This window comes from Oncorhynchus kisutch, linkage group LG14 (genome assembly GCF_002021735.2).
Source record: "Oncorhynchus kisutch isolate 150728-3 linkage group LG14, Okis_V2, whole genome shotgun sequence".
Taxonomy (NCBI): Eukaryota; Metazoa; Chordata; class Actinopteri; order Salmoniformes; family Salmonidae; genus Oncorhynchus; species Oncorhynchus kisutch.
The window spans coordinates 2034440-2052121 of record NC_034187.2 but is presented as its reverse complement, the minus strand read 5'-3'; the positions used below and the strand labels follow the sequence as shown (position 1 = coordinate 2052121).

Here is a 17682-nt window from a genome sequence, read left to right as displayed (position 1 = left end):
GGTAGAATTTAACTACAGGGATTTAGGCCTGTTGTAGGTAGAATTTAGGCCTAAATGTAAACTGAAAAGCACAATACATAATCTATAATATGATACATAAAGAATCTAGTTTTTTTCTGAGTAAAATACAGTGGTGTAAAGTACTAAGTAAAAACATCTGTACTTTTCTATTTATATTTTTGACAACTTTTACTTCACTACATTCCTGAAGAAAATGATGTACTATTTACTCCATATATTACCCCTGACACACAAAAGTACTCGTTACATTTTGAAAGCTTGGCAGGACAGGAAAATGGTCTAATTCACAAACTAAACAGAGAACATCCCAATCATTCCTGGCAGTAAGCTCTGATCTGGAGGACTTTCTAAACACATGATTCATTTGTAAATGGAGTGTTGGAGAGTGGCCCCTGGCTATCTGTAAATTAAACCAAAACAAGAACACGGTGCTGTGCTTAATATCAGGACTTTGAAATTATTTATTATTATTATTTATTATTTTGATACTTATGTATATTTTAGCAATTACATTTACTTTTGATAATTAAGTATATTTAAAACCAAGTAGTTTGACTTTTACTTGAGTCATTTTCTATTAAAGTATCTTTACGTTTACTCAAGTATGACAATTGGGTACTTTCTAAACCACTGGTAAATTCGGATCCACTCATTCGGTTTCAATCGATGAACACATTTCTTCATGCTCTCTCTCTCTACTCGGACAGTGGCGCCCTCTAGTGTTGCCTCCAAATGACTGCATCTGTCTTGTCACCTGATCGAATCCAGGAAGCAAAGCGTAACAAGCCCTTGCATTCTGACATCCCTGTAGTTATCGACAGAGAAAGACTAACTAGATCGATATCTTAGTTCATTAAGTCACACAGCGACACCATGGTTCAATGTTTCCTGATCCATACCGTTAACCCGGTAAGCACTCTGGCCCCCGGGGAGAGCCGCGTGCTCTACTCCCGTGTGTTTGGACCGGAGGAGGGCGCGCTGACTGGGGCGGACAGTGAACTGGGACCGGAACAGAGGCGGCTTCTGCAAAATGAGAAGGTAGCGGTGGTGGCGAGGTGAGCCCCGGTCCTGGAACCTGTACTAGAAATACAATGTTGTTGCATGTAGTTTTGACATACAGGCGAATCCACTAACGTGACAATCCTGTAATGTCAAATATGAACGTGACTGCGTGAGCTTCTTTGAATGCACAATACTGTAAGTAGGTCATCGTCAACAGTAGTGCACTATATAGGGAATAGGGTTCTATAGGGCTCTGGTCAACAGTAGTGTTCTATATAGGGAATAGGGCCCTGGTCAACAGTAGTGTTCTATATAGGGAATAGGGTCCTGGTCAACAGTAGTGCACTATGTAGGGAATAGGGCCCTGGTCAACAGTAGTGTACTATATAGGGAATAGGGCCCTGGTCAACAGTAGTGCACTATATAGGGAATAGGGCCCTGGTCAACAGTAGTGTACTCTATAGGGAATAGGGCCCTGGTCAACAGTAGTGTACTATATAGGGAATAGGGCCCTGGTCAACAGTAGTGTACTATATAGGGAATAGGGCCCTGGTCAACAGTAGTGTACTATATAGGGAATAGGGCCCTGGTCAACAGTAGTGTACTCTATAGGGAATAGGGCCCTGGTCAACAGTAGTGTACTATATAGGGAATAGGGCCCTGGTCAACAGTAGTGTACTATATAGGGAATAGGGCCCTGGTCAACAGTAGTGTACTCTATAGGGAATAGGGCTCTGGTCAACAGTAGTGTACTATATAGGGAATAGGGCCCTGGTCAACAGTAGTGTACTATATAGGGAATAGGGCTCTGATCAACAGTAGTGCACTATATAGGGAATAGGGCCCTGGTCAACAGTAGTGTACTATATAGGCAATAGGGCCCTGGTCAACAGTAGTGTTCTATATAGGGAATAGGGCCCTGGTCAACAGTAGTGTACTCTATAGGGAATAGGGCCCTGGTCAACAGTAGTGTTCTATATAGGGAATAGGGCTCTGGTCAACAGTAGTGTACTATATAGGGAATAGGGTGCCAGTTGGTACCCAGTTGGTAGAAAACATTCCCCCTGTGTTATGTTCTGCCTTCACTACGCCCAAGGCTATACATTCCTACCTCCAGCAGGCGAGGGGAGTTTGCAATTCAAGACGTGATTTGCATTGCTGGGTGGTAGCCCACACTCATAGCATAATCTATACATATATCAACATAAGTGGCGACAGGAAGTAGGCGCGCTGCTGGCTTGATGTTGAAAAAAGCGACTTGCCTCCGACTAGCAGCTGTTGTGTGGTGGCCGGTGGGGAGGAGGGCTGCTGCTTGACAGAGTTGGCTATCGCTGGCTCCCCGTGAATGACACGATGGGCGAAAAAGCTGTCGCTCGACTACTGGAGGGACACCGGCTCTCCCGAGGGCTCGTTGCTAACTGTCTGTGTCGACCAAACTTTCTCTCTCTTTCCATAATACCATCTCTGTCTCTCAGGCAGGTGCGTAGTGCAGTGACCCAGTCCTGTGTTGCTCATGCCGGGTGTTGCTAGCAGGTAAAATAACTCTCTCTCTCTCTACTCCATTCCGCTCTCTACTCCATCCCTCTCTCTACTCCATCCCTCTCTCTACTCCATCCCTCTCTCTACTCCATCCCTCTCTCAGGCAGGTGCGTAGTGCAGTGACCCTGTCCCGTGAGGCGTCTGGCCGGGTGTTGGTAGAGACCGTACTGGGAGAGGAGCTGGTGGCTCTCCAAGAGGCTGACAGCGGGGTTCAGCGGCTGGGGAGGGGAGAGCCCTGGGCTGGGGAGAGGAGTGCTCTGTGGCTGGGGGTCCAGAGCCTAGCCTTCACCCTGGTCACTGAGCCCCATGAGAACCTGCTTCTGGCTGAGGGGACCCTGAAGAGCATCACCAGACACTGTCTGGAACATCTACGCATGCTGGGGTCGGGGAGTGAGGTGAGAGATGTGGTCACTGGGTCCTAGCCTTCACCCTGGTCACTGGGTCCTAGCCTTCACCCTGGTCACTGGGTCCTAGCCTTCACCCTGGTCACTGGGTCCTAGCCTTCACCCTGGTCACTAGGTCCTAGCCTTCACCCTGGTCACTGGGTCCTAGCCTTCACCCTGGTCACTAGGTCCTAGCCTTCACCCTGGTCACTGGGTCCTAGCCTTCACCCTGGTCACTAGGTCCTAGCCTTCACCCTGGTCACTGGGTCCTAGCCTTCACCCTGGTCACTGGGTCCTAGCCTTCACCCTGGTCACTGGGTCCTAGCCTTCACCCTGGTCACTAGGTCCTAGCCTTCACCCTGGTCACTGGGTCCTAGCCTTCACCCTGGTCACTAGGTCCTAGCCTTCACCCTGGTCACCGGGGACTAGCCTTCACCCTGCTCACTGGGTCCTAGCCTTCACCCTGCTCACTGGGTCCTAGCCTTCACCCAGGCCACTGGGTCCTAGCCTTCACCCAGGCCACTGGGTCCTAGCTTTCACCCAGGCCACTGGGTCCTAGCCTTCACCCTGGCCACTGGGTCCTAGCCTTCACCCTGGCCAATGGGTCCTAGCCTTCACCCTGGCCAATGGGTCCTAGCCTTCACCCTGGCCACTGGGTCCTAGCCTTCACCCTGGTCACTGGGGCCTAGCCTTCCCCCTGGTCACCCTGCTCACTGGGTCCTAGCCTTCACCCTGGCCACTGGGTCCTAGCCTTCACCCAGGCCACTGGGTCCTAGCCTTCACCCAGGCCACTGGGTCCTAGCCTTCACCCTGGCCACTGGGTCCTAGCCATCACCCTGGCCACTGGGTCCTAGCCATCACCCTGGCCACTGGGTCCTAGCCTTCACCCTGGCCAATGGGTCCTAGCCTTCACCCTGGCCAATGGGTCCTAGCCTTCACCCTGGCCACTGGGTCCTAGCCTTCACCCTGGTCACTGGGGCCTAGCCTTCCCCCTGGTCACCCTGCTCACTGGGTCCTAGCCTTCACCCTGGCCACTGGGTCCTAGCCTTCACCCAGGCCACTGGGTCCTAGCCTTCACCCTGGCCACTGGGTCCTAGCCATCACCCTGGCCACTGGGTCCTAGCCATCACCCTGGCCACTGGGTCTTAGCCTTCACCCTGGCCAATGGGTCCTAGCCATCACCCTGGCCACTGGGTCCTAGCCATCACCCTGGCCACTGGGTCTTAGCCTTCACCCTGCTCACTTGGGGAAAAAATTGTTTAAAAAAATAACAATCTTTGCAAATGTATAAAATAAAAAACCGTATTATTCAGAATCTCTGCTATGAGACTCAAAATGGAGCTCAGGTGTATCCTGTTTCCATTGATCATCCTTGAGATGTTTCTACAACTTTTTATTTATTTATTTAATTTCACCTTTATTTCACCAGGTAGGCCAGTTGAGAACAAGTTCTCATTTACAACTGCGACCTGGCCAAGATAAAGCAAAGCAGTGCAACACAGAGTTACACATGGAATAAACAAAACATACAGTCAATTATACAGTTGAAAAATCTATATACTGTGTGTGCAAATGAGGTAGGATAAGGGAGGTAAGGCAATAAATTGGCCATAGCGGTGAGATAATTACAATTTAGCAATTAAATATTGGAGTGATGTGTGCAAGTAGAGATACTGGGGTGTAAAAAACAGTATGGGGATGAGGTATTTGGATGGGCTATTTACAGATGGGCTATGTGCAGTGATCTGTGAGCTGCTCTGACAGCTGGTGCTTAAAGTTAGTGAGGGAGATATGAGTCTCCAGCTTCAGTGATTTTTGCTATTCGTTCCAGTCATTGACAGCAGAGAACTGGAAGGAAAGGCGGCCAAAGTAGGAATTGGCTTTGGGGGTGACCAGTGAAATATACCTGTTTGAGCACGTGCTACAGGTGACCAGTGAGCTGAGATAAGGTGGGGCTTTACCAATCAATCAGTCAACTTGATTGGAGTCCACCTGTGGTAAATTCAATTGATTGGACATGATTTGTAAAGGCACACACCTGTCGATATAAGGTCCACAGTTGACTGTGCATGTCAGAGCAAAAACCAAGCCATGAGGTCAAAGGGATTACTCTTAGACCTCTGAGACAGGATTGTGTCGAGGCACGGATCTGGGGAAGGGACTCAAAATAAGGTCCCCAAGACATTCTTAAATTGAAGAAGTATGGAACCACCAAGACTGGCCACCGGCCAAACTGAGCAATCAGGGGAGAAGGGCCTTGGTCAGGGAGGTGACCAAGAACCCAAAGGTTACTCTGAACGAGCTCCAGAGTTCCTCTGTAGAGATGGGAGAACCTTCCAGAAGGATAACCATCTCGGCAGCACTCTACCAATCAGGCCTTTATGGTATAGTGGCAAGATGGAAGCCACTCCTCAGTACATGACAACCTGCTTAGAGTTTGCCAAAAGGTCCCTAAAGACTCTCAGACCATAAAAAACAAGATTCTCTGGTCTGATGAAACCAAGATTGAATTCTTTGGCCTGAATGCCAAGCGTCAGGTCTGGAGGAAACCTGGCACCATCCCTACGGTGAAGCATGGTGGTGGCAGCATCATGCTGTTGGGATGTTTCTCAGCGGAAGTGACTGGGAGACTAGTCAGGATCGAGGAAATGATGAATGGAGCAAAGTACAGAGAGATCCTTGATGAAAACCTGCCCCAGAGCGCTTAAGACCTCAGACTGGGGCGAAGGTTCACCTTCCAACAGGGCAATGACCCTAAGCACACAGACAATACACCACAGGAGTGGCTTTGGGACAGGTCTCTGAATGTCTTTGAGTGGCCCAGCCAATGCCTCGACTTGATCCCGATCTAAGATCTCTGGAGAGACCTGAAAATAGCTTTGCAGCGACACTCCCCATCCAACCTGACAGAGCTTGAGAGGATCTGCAGAGAAGAATGGGAGAAACTCCCCAAATACAGGTGTGCCAAGCTTGTAGCGTCAAACCCAAGAAGACTCGAGGCTGTAATTGCTGCCAAAGACGCTTCAACAAAGTACTGAGTAAAGGGTCTGAATACATAAATGTGATATTTCCTAAAATAATTTATACATAAATGTCTAGAAACCTGTTTTTTCTTTGTCATTGTTTTTGTTTTGTGTTGATGAGAGAAATGTTTTTTCCCTGTCCAGTTTAGAAGAGGATGTAACATAATAAAATGTGGAAAAGGGCTGTGAATACTGAATGTTCATTGTTTTGTCAAAAATTGCTGATTGAAGCAATATTCAAACCTTATCTCTCACTTTCAATCCAATTTTTGTCAGAACTGAGACTAAACCATTCAGGAACACTCAATACTTCTTTGAAAGCCATTATGGTGTTTCTTTGGCATTAACATTTGTGTTCAGAAGAGTGAGGCAGAGCTTTTAAGTGTTTCCAGGTATTGTGGTGACAGCATCATGTTATGGGTATGCTTGTCACTGACAGGGACTGGGGAGTTTGTCAGGATTGAAATAAATATGAGTAAATCCTAGGGACAAAGTTAGAGGAAAACCTGCCTGTCTTCTGAAAACCCTCATAGTTTTTATTTCCCAGTGAGACAATTATGTAATGTTTAATGCCAAAGACACACCAGAAGATTTTTTCCCCCAAGAGGTGTTGTATGTTCCTGATGGGTACAGCAATCATTCCTGACTTAAATTTACTTTAAAATCTGAGAATATTTCTATCCCAACTAAATGTATTGAGCTTGAGTAATTTTTGAGAAAAGCACAAAATAATTGTTGCCCTTAGATTTGTGCAAAGTTAGCACAATCTTATTCAAAATGATTCACAGCTGTAATGGCTGCCAAAGGTGCTTCTATGAAGTATTAACTCTAGGGGGGTGAAGACATACGCATCTTTGTCATTTAAAAAAATATATAATTTGGAGAATATTTTTATTTATTTAACTTTGAAAATGTGGTGTAGATCGATAAAAGGAAATTCATATTTTTTCCCCTTTTATGATGTAATTGAAAGGCAGCAAAATGTGGAAACTGCTAGGGTGTGTAAACTTTCATTCTGGGGTTTTATTTCTCTCCAGACCTGTTTGTTTTTTAAGATCCTGGTTTCTCTGGAAGAAAGAGGAAGTATTTTGCAGGTTTTGCACCGGTTGTGTTCTCTGCATTTGACCAATAAAGTTTTGTTTTATTCTTCAGGTCCTGTTGAAGAGTGAACGTATCGATGTCCTGCTCCACCGTCTATTACCACACGGTCAGCTGCTGTTCCTCAACCATCGCTTCACTCAGAGTCTGGAGAAGGAGCTGGCTAATTACATGGCCCAATGAGAGAGAAGGAGAGGATGGCGTATTATGCCAAAAAAGAAGGTCTGAAAACGGCAAGATGCCATCCAAACTTAAAAAACAAAACAAATAGCTTGTTGTTCAACTTAATGTTGAAAACATTTTTATTACGCCGCTCTCTAATGAACACTACCCTTGGAGAATAGGAGTGATCTACACGGACCTTCCTCTTCTCTCCCTTGGGATAGCACGGGCAAACAGGAAGTGGGTTGATACCACGGGCAAACAGGAAGTGGGTTGATACCACGGGCTAACAGGAAGTGAGTTGACCTGAGGGGTCCAGAACAGAAAGACACAACTATCCATCACACAGAGACTGTTATTGTCACAAAGCTGCATTCAATTATGGCCTGAAGAGTGTCTGAACTGTCTCTTTGTCTGTGACCTTACCCATCCAGGAGATGGAAAATTAACCTTTGTGGCAGAGGTATATATTTGTCACGTGCTGAAAAACGCCTTACTGGGCAATGCTTACTTACAAGCCCTTAACTATTTTAAAGAAAAATAAGAGTTAAGAAAATATTTACTAAAGTAAGGGGGAGTGGGAGGGGGGAGGGGGGTCAATGCAAATAGTCCAGGTAGCCATTTGATTAACTGTTCAGCAGTCTGATGGCTCGGGGGTAGAAGCTGTTCAGGAGCCTTTTGGTCCCAGACATGGCGCTCCGGTACAGCTTGCCATGCTGTAGCAAACTGTCAAGGACTGGAGTCCTTGACAATTTGTTGAGGCCTTCCTCTGACACCACCTGTGATGTACCGGGGAGCCGGGGAACAGTGGGTTAGATCTCTAGAGATTGGTAGAGCTTTATGTTGATTGGTAGAGCTCTGTGTTGATTGGTAGAGCTCTGTGTTGATTGGTAGAGCTCTTTGTTGATTGGTAGAGCTCTGTGTTGATTGGTAGAGCTCTGTGTTGATTGGTAGAGCTCTGTGTTGATTGGTAGAGCTCTGTGTTGATTGGTAGAGCTCTGTGTTGATTGGTAGAGCTCTGTGTTGATTGGTAGAGCTCTGTGTTGATTGGTAGAGCTCTGTGTTGATTGGTAGAGCTCTGTGTTGATTGGTAGAGCTCTGTGTTGATTGGTAGAGCTCTTTTCTTGTGTTACAGCTTGAATTTAAAATTGTATTAAATTGAGATTTTGTGTCACTGGTCTACACACAATACCCCATAATGTCAAAGTGGAATTTAGTTTTTTTGAAGTTTTTACAAATGAATTAAAAGTGAAAATCTGAAATGTCTTGAGTCAATAAGTATTCATCTCCTTTGTTATGTCAAGTCTAAATAAGTTTGTTATGTCAAGTCTAAATAAGTTTTTACAGGAGTAAAAATGTGCTCAACAAGTCACATAATGAGTTGCATGGACTCACTCTGTGTGGAATAAGTGTATGACATTATTTTTGAATGGCTACCTCATCTCTGTACGCCACACAACATCTGTATGGAAAGCAATTTTTTCATTAAGTTGAACATGTGCACTTTATGACAATGTTATTGGACCAAGTTACACTTCTCAAAAAGCAACGAAATGGTGGCATGACCATTACTACTGCCGTCACTACCATTACTACTGCCGTCACTACTGCTATTACTACTACCATTACTACTGCTGTCACTACCATTACTACTGCTATTACTACTACCATTACTACTGCCGTCACTACCATTACTACTGCCGTCACTGCCATTACTACTGCCGTCACTACCATTACTACTGCCGTCACTACTGCTATTACTACTACCATTACTACTGCCGTCACTACCATTACTACTGCCATTACTACTACCATTACTACTACCATTACTCCTGCCATTACTACTACCATTACTACTACCATTACTACTGCCATTACTACTACCATTACTATTGCCATTACTACTACCATTACTACTGCCATTACTACTGCTGTCAATGCCATTACTACTACCATTACTACTGCCGTCACTGCCGTTACTACTGGCATTACTACTACCATTACTACTGCCATTACTACTGCCATTACTACTACCCTTACTACTGCTGTCACTACCATTACTACTGATGTCACTACCATTACTACTGCTGTCACTACCATTACTACTGCCATTACTACCATTACTACTGCCATTACTACCATTACTACTACCATTACTACCATTACTACTACCATTACTACTGCTGTCACTACCATTACTACTGCTGTCACTACCATTACTACTGCTGTCACTACCATTACTACTGCCTTTAGTACTAACATTACTACTACCATTACTACTGCCATTACTACTACCATTACTACTGCTGTCACTACCATTACTACTGCTGTCACTACCATTACTACTGCTGTTACTACCATTACTACTGCTGTCACTACCATTACACTGCTGTCACTACCATTACTACTGCTGTTACTACCATCACTACTGCCGTCACTGCCGTTACTACTGGCATTACTACTACCATTACTACTGCCATTACTACTGCCATTACTACTACCATTACTACTGCTGTCACTACCATTACTACTGCTGTTACTACCATTACTACTGCTGTCACTACCATTACTACTGCTGTCACTACCATTACTACTGCCGTCACTACCATTACTACTGCCATTACTACCATTACTACTGCCGTCACTACCACCACTACTGCCGTCACTACCACCACTACTGCCGTCACTACCACCACTACTGCCGTCACTACCATTACTACTGCCATTACTACCATTACTACTGCCTTTAGTACTAACATTACTACTGCCATTACTACTGCCATTACTACTGCCATTACTACTGCCGTCACTACCATTACTACTGCCGGCAGTAGTAATGGTAGTGACGGCAGTAGTAATGGCAGTAGTAATGTTAGTACTAAAGGCAGTAGTAATGGTAGTAGTAATGGTAGTGACGGCAGTAGTAATGTTAGTACTAAAGGCAGTAGTAATGGTAGTGACGGCAGTAGTAATGGTAGAAGTAATGGCCATTACTGCCATTACTACTGCTGTCACTACCATTACTACTGCCATTGCTACTGCTGTCACTACCCTTGCTACTGCCTTTAGTACTAACATGACTACTGCCATTACTACTGCCGTCACTACCATTACTACTGCCATTACTACTTCCTTTAGTACTAACATTACTACTGCCATTACTACTGCCGTCACTACCATTACTACTACCATTACTACTGCCATCACTACCATTACTACTGCCGTCACTACCACCACTACTGCCGTCACTACCATTACTACTGACATTACTACTACCATTACTACTGCCATTACTACTGCCGTCACCACCATTACTTCTACCATTACTACTGCCGTCACTACCATTAAATCAAATAAAATAAAATAAAATGTATTTATATAGCCTTTCGTACATCAGCTGATATCTCAAAGTGCTGTACAGAAACCCAGCCTAAAACCCCAAACAGCAAGCAATGCAGGTGTAGAAGCACGGTGGCTAGGAAAAACTCCCTAGAAAGGCCAATACCTAGGAAGAAACCTAGAGAGGAACCAGGCTATGTGGGGTGGCCAGTCCTCTTCTGGCTGTGCCGGATGGAGATTATAACAGAACATGGCCAAGATGTTCAAATGTTCATAAATGACCAGCATGGTCGAATAATAATAAGGCAGAACAGTTGAAACTGGAGCAGCAGCACAGTCAGGTGGAAGTTGAAACTGGAGCAGCAGCATGGCCAGGTGGACTGGGGACAGCAAGGAGTCATCATGTCAGGTAGTCCTGGGGCATGGTCCTAGGGCTCAGGTCCTCCGAGAGAGAGAAAGAAAGAGAGAATTAGAGAATGCACACTTAGATTCACACAGGACACCGAATAGGACAGGAGAAGTACTCCAGATATAACAAACTGACCCCAGCCCCCCGACACATAAACTACTGCAGCATAAATACTGGAGGCTACTGCCATACTACTGCCATTACTACTGCCATCACTACCATTACTACTGGCATTACTACTGCCATCACTACCATTACTACTGCCATTACTACCATTACCATTACTACTGCCGTCACTGCCGTTACTACTGGCATTACTACTACCATTACTACTGCCATTACTACTGCCGTCACTACCATTACTACTGCCGTCACTACCATTACTACTGCCATTACTACTGCCATTACTACTGGCATTACTACTGCCGTCACTACCATTACTACTACCATTACTACTGCCATTACTACTGCCATTACTACTGCCATTACTACCATTTCTACTACCATAACTACTGCCGTCACTACCATTACTACTGGCATTACTACTGCCGTCACTACCATTACTACTGCCGTCACTACCATTACTACTGTCACTACCATTACTACTGGCATTACTACTGCCATCACTACCATTACTACTGCCATTACTACCATTACTACTGGCATTACTACTGCCGTCACTACCATTAATGCTGGCATTACTACTGGCATTACTACTGCCATCACTACCATTACTACTGCCATTACTACCATTACTACTGGCATTACTACTGCCGTCACTACCATTTCCACTGCCATTACTACTGCCCTCACTACCATTTCTACTGCCATTACTACTGCCGTCACTACCATTACTACTGTCATTACTACTGCCGGCACTACCATCACTACTGCCGTCACTACTGCCGTCACTACCATCACTACTGCCATTACTACTGCCGTCACTACCATTACTACTGCCATTACTACTGCCATCACTACCATTACTACTGCCATTACTACTGCCGTCACTACCATTACTACTGCCATGACTACTGCCGTCACTACCATTATGACTACCATTACTACTGCCATTACTACTACCATTACTACCACCATTTACTACTGCCATCACTACCATTACTACTACCATTACTACTGCCGGCACTACCATCACTACTGCCATTACTACTGCCATTACTACTACCATTACTACTGCCATTACTACTACCAATTCTACTGCCATTACTACTGCCATTACTACTACCATTACTACTGCCATTACTACTACCATTACTACTGCCGTCACAACCATCACTACTGCCATTACTACTACCATTACTACTGCCATTACTACTACCATTACTACTGCCGTCACAACAATTACTACTGCCATTACTACCATTACTACTGCCTTTAGTACTAACATTACTACTGCCATTACTACTGCCATTACTACTGCCATTACTACTGCCGTCACTACCATTACTACTGCCGGCAGTAGTAATGGTAGTGACGGCAGTAGTAATGGCAGTAGTAATGTTAGTACTAAAGGCAGTAGTAATGGTAGTAGTAATGGTAGTGACGGCAGTAGTAATGTTAGTACTAAAGGCAGTAGTAATGGTAGTGACGGCAGTAGTAATGGTAGAAGTAATGGCCATTACTGCCATTACTACTGCTGTCACTACCATTACTACTGCCATTGCTACTGCTGTCACTACCCTTGCTACTGCCTTTAGTACTAACATGACTACTGCCATTACTACTGCCGTCACTACCATTACTACTGCCATTACTACTTCCTTTAGTACTAACATTACTACTGCCATTACTACTGCCGTCACTACCATTACTACTACCATTACTACTGCCATCACTACCATTACTACTGCCGTCACTACCACCACTACTGCCGTCACTACCATTACTACTGACATTACTACTACCATTACTACTGCCATTACTACTGCCGTCACCACCATTACTTCTACCATTACTACTGCCGTCACTACCATTAAATCAAATAAAATAAAATAAAATGTATTTATATAGCCTTTCGTACATCAGCTGATATCTCAAAGTGCTGTACAGAAACCCAGCCTAAAACCCCAAACAGCAAGCAATGCAGGTGTAGAAGCACGGTGGCTAGGAAAAACTCCCTAGAAAGGCCAATACCTAGGAAGAAACCTAGAGAGGAACCAGGCTATGTGGGGTGGCCAGTCCTCTTCTGGCTGTGCCGGATGGAGATTATAACAGAACATGGCCAAGATGTTCAAATGTTCATAAATGACCAGCATGGTCGAATAATAATAAGGCAGAACAGTTGAAACTGGAGCAGCAGCACAGTCAGGTGGAAGTTGAAACTGGAGCAGCAGCATGGCCAGGTGGACTGGGGACAGCAAGGAGTCATCATGTCAGGTAGTCCTGGGGCATGGTCCTAGGGCTCAGGTCCTCCGAGAGAGAGAAAGAAAGAGAGAATTAGAGAATGCACACTTAGATTCACACAGGACACCGAATAGGACAGGAGAAGTACTCCAGATATAACAAACTGACCCCAGCCCCCCCGACACATAAACTACTGCAGCATAAATACTGGAGGCTACTGCCATACTACTGCCATTACTACTGCCATCACTACCATTACTACTGGCATTACTACTGCCATCACTACCATTACTACTGCCATTACTACCATTACCATTACTACTGCCGTCACTGCCGTTACTACTGGCATTACTACTACCATTACTACTGCCATTACTACTGCCGTCACTACCATTACTACTGCCGTCACTACCATTACTACTGCCATTACTACTGCCATTACTACTGGCATTACTACTGCCGTCACTACCATTACTACTACCATTACTACTGCCATTACTACTGCCATTACTACTGCCATTACTACCATTTCTACTACCATAACTACTGCCGTCACTACCATTACTACTGGCATTACTACTGCCGTCACTACCATTACTACTGCCGTCACTACCATTACTACTGTCACTACCATTACTACTGGCATTACTACTGCCATCACTACCATTACTACTGCCATTACTACCATTACTACTGGCATTACTACTGCCGTCACTACCATTAATGCTGGCATTACTACTGGCATTACTACTGCCATCACTACCATTACTACTGCCATTACTACCATTACTACTGGCATTACTACTGCCGTCACTACCATTTCCACTGCCATTACTACTGCCCTCACTACCATTTCTACTGCCATTACTACTGCCGTCACTACCATTACTACTGTCATTACTACTGCCGGCACTACCATCACTACTGCCGTCACTACTGCCGTCACTACCATCACTACTGCCATTACTACTGCCGTCACTACCATTACTACTGCCATTACTACTGCCATCACTACCATTACTACTGCCATTACTACTGCCGTCACTACCATTACTACTGCCATGACTACTGCCGTCACTACCATTATGACTACCATTACTACTGCCATTACTACTACCATTACTACCACCATTTACTACTGCCATCACTACCATTACTACTACCATTACTACTGCCGGCACTACCATCACTACTGCCATTACTACTGCCATTACTACTACCATTACTACTGCCATTACTACTACCAATTCTACTGCCATTACTACTGCCATTACTACTACCATTACTACTGCCATTACTACTACCATTACTACTGCCGTCACAACCATCACTACTGCCATTACTACTACCATTACTACTGCCATTACTACTACCATTACTACTGCCGTCACAACAATTACTACTGCCATTACTACTACCATTACTACTGCCATTACTACTACCATTACTACTGCCATTACTACTGCCATTACTACTACCATTACTACTTGCCTAGAGAATTTTCAGCTATACTTTTCTGTTTATTTACCACCACAGACAGATAATGGCACTAAGACTGCACTCAGTCAGCTGTATAAGGAACTAAGCCAACTGGAAACCACTCACCCAGAGGCGGCGCTCCTAGTGGCCAGAGACTTTAATGCAGGGAAACTTAAATCAGTTCTTCCAAATCTCTATCAACATGTTAAATGTGCAACCAGAGGAAAAATAAATTCTCTATCACCTTTACTCGACACACAGAGACGCGTACAAAGCTCTCCCTCACCCTCCATTTGGTAAATCCGACCACAATTCTATCCTCCTGATTCCTGCTTACAAGCAAAAACTAAAGCAGGAAGCACCAGTTACTCGGTCTATTACTGGTCAAAAGAAGCAGATGCTAAGCTATAGGTATATAGTTCTGCTGTCACAGACTGGAACATGTTTCGGCATTCTTCCGATGGCATTGAGGAGTACACCAAATCAGTCACTGGCTTTATCCATAAGTGCACCATAGACCACCATAGTCCCTGTGCCCAAGAACACAAAGGCAACCTGCCTAAATGACTACAGACCTGTAGCACTCACGTCCGTAGCCATGAAGTGCTCTTTCGCTAATCGCTAATCGCTCACATCGCTCACATCAACACCATTATCCCAGAAACCCTAGAGCCACTCCAATTTGCATACCGCCCAAACAGATCCACAGATGATGCAATCTCTATTGCACTCCACATTGCCCTTTCCCACCAGGACAAAAGGAACACCTATGTGAGAATGCTGTTCATTGACTAGAGCTCAGCTTTCAACACCATAGTGCCCTCAAAGCTCATCACTAAGCTAAGGATCCTGGGACTAAACACCTCCCTCTGCAACTGGATCCTGGACTTCCTGACGGGCCGCCCCAGGTGGTGAGGGTAGGTAGTAACACATCTGCCACACTGGTCCTCAACACGGGGGCCCCTCAGGGTTACGTGCTCAGTCCCCTCCTGTACTCCCTGTTCACCCACGACTGCATGGCCAGGCACGACTCAAACACCATCTTTAAATTTGCAGACGACACAATAGTGGTAGGCTTGATCACGGACAATGATGAGACAGCCTATAGGGAGGAGGTCAGAGACCTGGCCGGGTGGTGCCAGAATAACAACCTATCCCTCAACGTAACCAAGACTAAGGAGATTATTGTGGACTACAGGAAAAGGAGGACAGAGGACGCCATCATTCTCTGTTCATTAATTTTTATGGTTCATTGAACCAGCATGGGAAACAGTGTTTAACCCCTTTACAACGAAGATCTGTGAAGTTATTTGGAATTTTACAAATGATCTTTGAAAGACAGAGTCCTGAAAAGTGACAATTCTTTTTTTGTTTACTGATGTTGTAACTTTAATGTGTTTGAGTTAATCTTTAGATTTATTTGCATATGTAATTGTATTGGGTTGTGTTGAATTACGCTTTTTGACTACAAGTCCCAGAATGCCTTGTGAGAGGAATGAGTGATAACGCGCCAATTATGTGCAGGTGTTTGGTGATTGTGGCTGATTTTCCGACAGCGTCTTACCTGCATTGCTCTGTACCAAAACAATTGTTGTTAAATGTAACGTAAACAAGTATTCTTACTAAAAGAAGCTTTCGTATCAAAACCGACGTCCCGAGTCATTACTAAGAAGTTAGTTAATCTAAAATTTGGTGCCTAAACCCGGGATATGAGCTGCGACGAAGAAGTGGCTGAAATGGCTGAGGAGGAACGTCGGCATGAAGCAGAAAGAATGAGACGAAAGCAGGGTACCATTCGAGGCGCAACAACGCGGATTTTGAATCAGATTGACGTCGTCTGCACGTATCTTCGACCCTCTTGGTTTCTTAACTCCCTTCACCATCAGGATCAAGTGCATGTTCCAGGAAATGTGGGAGAGGGGACTCAGCTGGGACGAAGAATTACCACCTGATCTGACACGAGAATGGCAACAGTGGTGTTCAGAACTACCCCAGTTACACCAGCTCACCATACCAAGGTGGTACAGAACAGACATGCGGCCACAGAATAACCACACCCTGAAACTACACGTGTTCTGTGATGCAAGTGAAAGGGCTTACAGTGCAGTAGCTTACTTGCAAGGTGAGTCACAAGACAGGGAAACAACAAGTCTAGTCGCATCCAAGTCCAGGGTAGCCCCACTTAAGAAAATGACGCTGCCACGCCTGGAGCTCATGGGAGCTGTGATTGGAGCGAGACTAGCAAACAACTTGATGACCACACTGAACACGGAAGAAAAACAGATCAAAATGTGGACAGACTCGATGATCGCTGCCACGCCTGGAGCTCATGGGAGCTGTGATTGGAGCGAGAATAGCAAACAACTTGATGACCACACTGAAAATGGAAGAAAAACAGATCAAAATGTGGACAGACTCGATGATCGCATTGGATTTGCAGCTCAGCTCAGAAATGGAAGCAGTTTGTTGCGAACAGAGTGACGGAGATCCAGTCCTTGACCAATCCAGAGTCATGGTCACATATTGAAGGGAAAACTAATCCAGCTGACCTCCCTACCAGAGGACAAACTGTTCGAAACTTGACACAGAGCGAGCTATGGTGGAATGGACCCAGAATTCTGACATCACCCAATCAGTCCGAAGAGACTGATGATAACAAGGTTCCGGAAGAGGTGAATATAGAACTCAAGTCCAGTTGCCAGGTTACTGTACAACTTGCAGCAAACAGCACAGACAGCACTGAACCTGTGTTGGAGCTTGAAAGGTACAGCAAACTGAAAAGAGTGTTCAGAGTCACCGCCTGGATAAAGAGATTCATAGCCAATGCTGTACAACCATAAAGATGCAAGGTGAACTGACTGCT

At 45.1% G+C, this 17682-nt stretch overlaps 1 protein-coding gene across 1 annotated transcript; it reads left to right on the top strand.

The window, feature by feature from the left end:
- The first annotated feature begins 742 nt into the window (after positions 1–742).
- ap5s1 (adaptor related protein complex 5 subunit sigma 1) lies at positions 743–7455 on the top strand. Its single transcript, XM_020475123.2, has 3 exons — positions 743–1076; positions 2666–2957; positions 7121–7455. Exons 1-3 carry the CDS (start codon positions 895–897, stop codon positions 7247–7249), a joined length of 603 nt encoding a protein of 200 aa, XP_020330712.1. The 5' UTR covers positions 743–894; the 3' UTR covers positions 7250–7455.
- Positions 7456–17682: the final 10227 nt, after the last annotated feature.

Bases quoted from the DNA above. Each gene is read 5' to 3' on its own strand.
- ap5s1 (XM_020475123.2), top strand. From the start codon at position 895: ATGGTTCAATGTTTCCTGATCCATACCGTTAACCCGGTAAGCACTCTG. The intron at 1,077-2,665 runs GTGAGCCCCGGT...TCCCTCTCTCAG, and splicing joins AAGGTAGCGGTGGTGGCGAG to GCAGGTGCGTAGTGCAGTGA. The intron at 2,958-7,120 runs GTGAGAGATGTG...TTTATTCTTCAG, and splicing joins TGCTGGGGTCGGGGAGTGAG to GTCCTGTTGAAGAGTGAACG.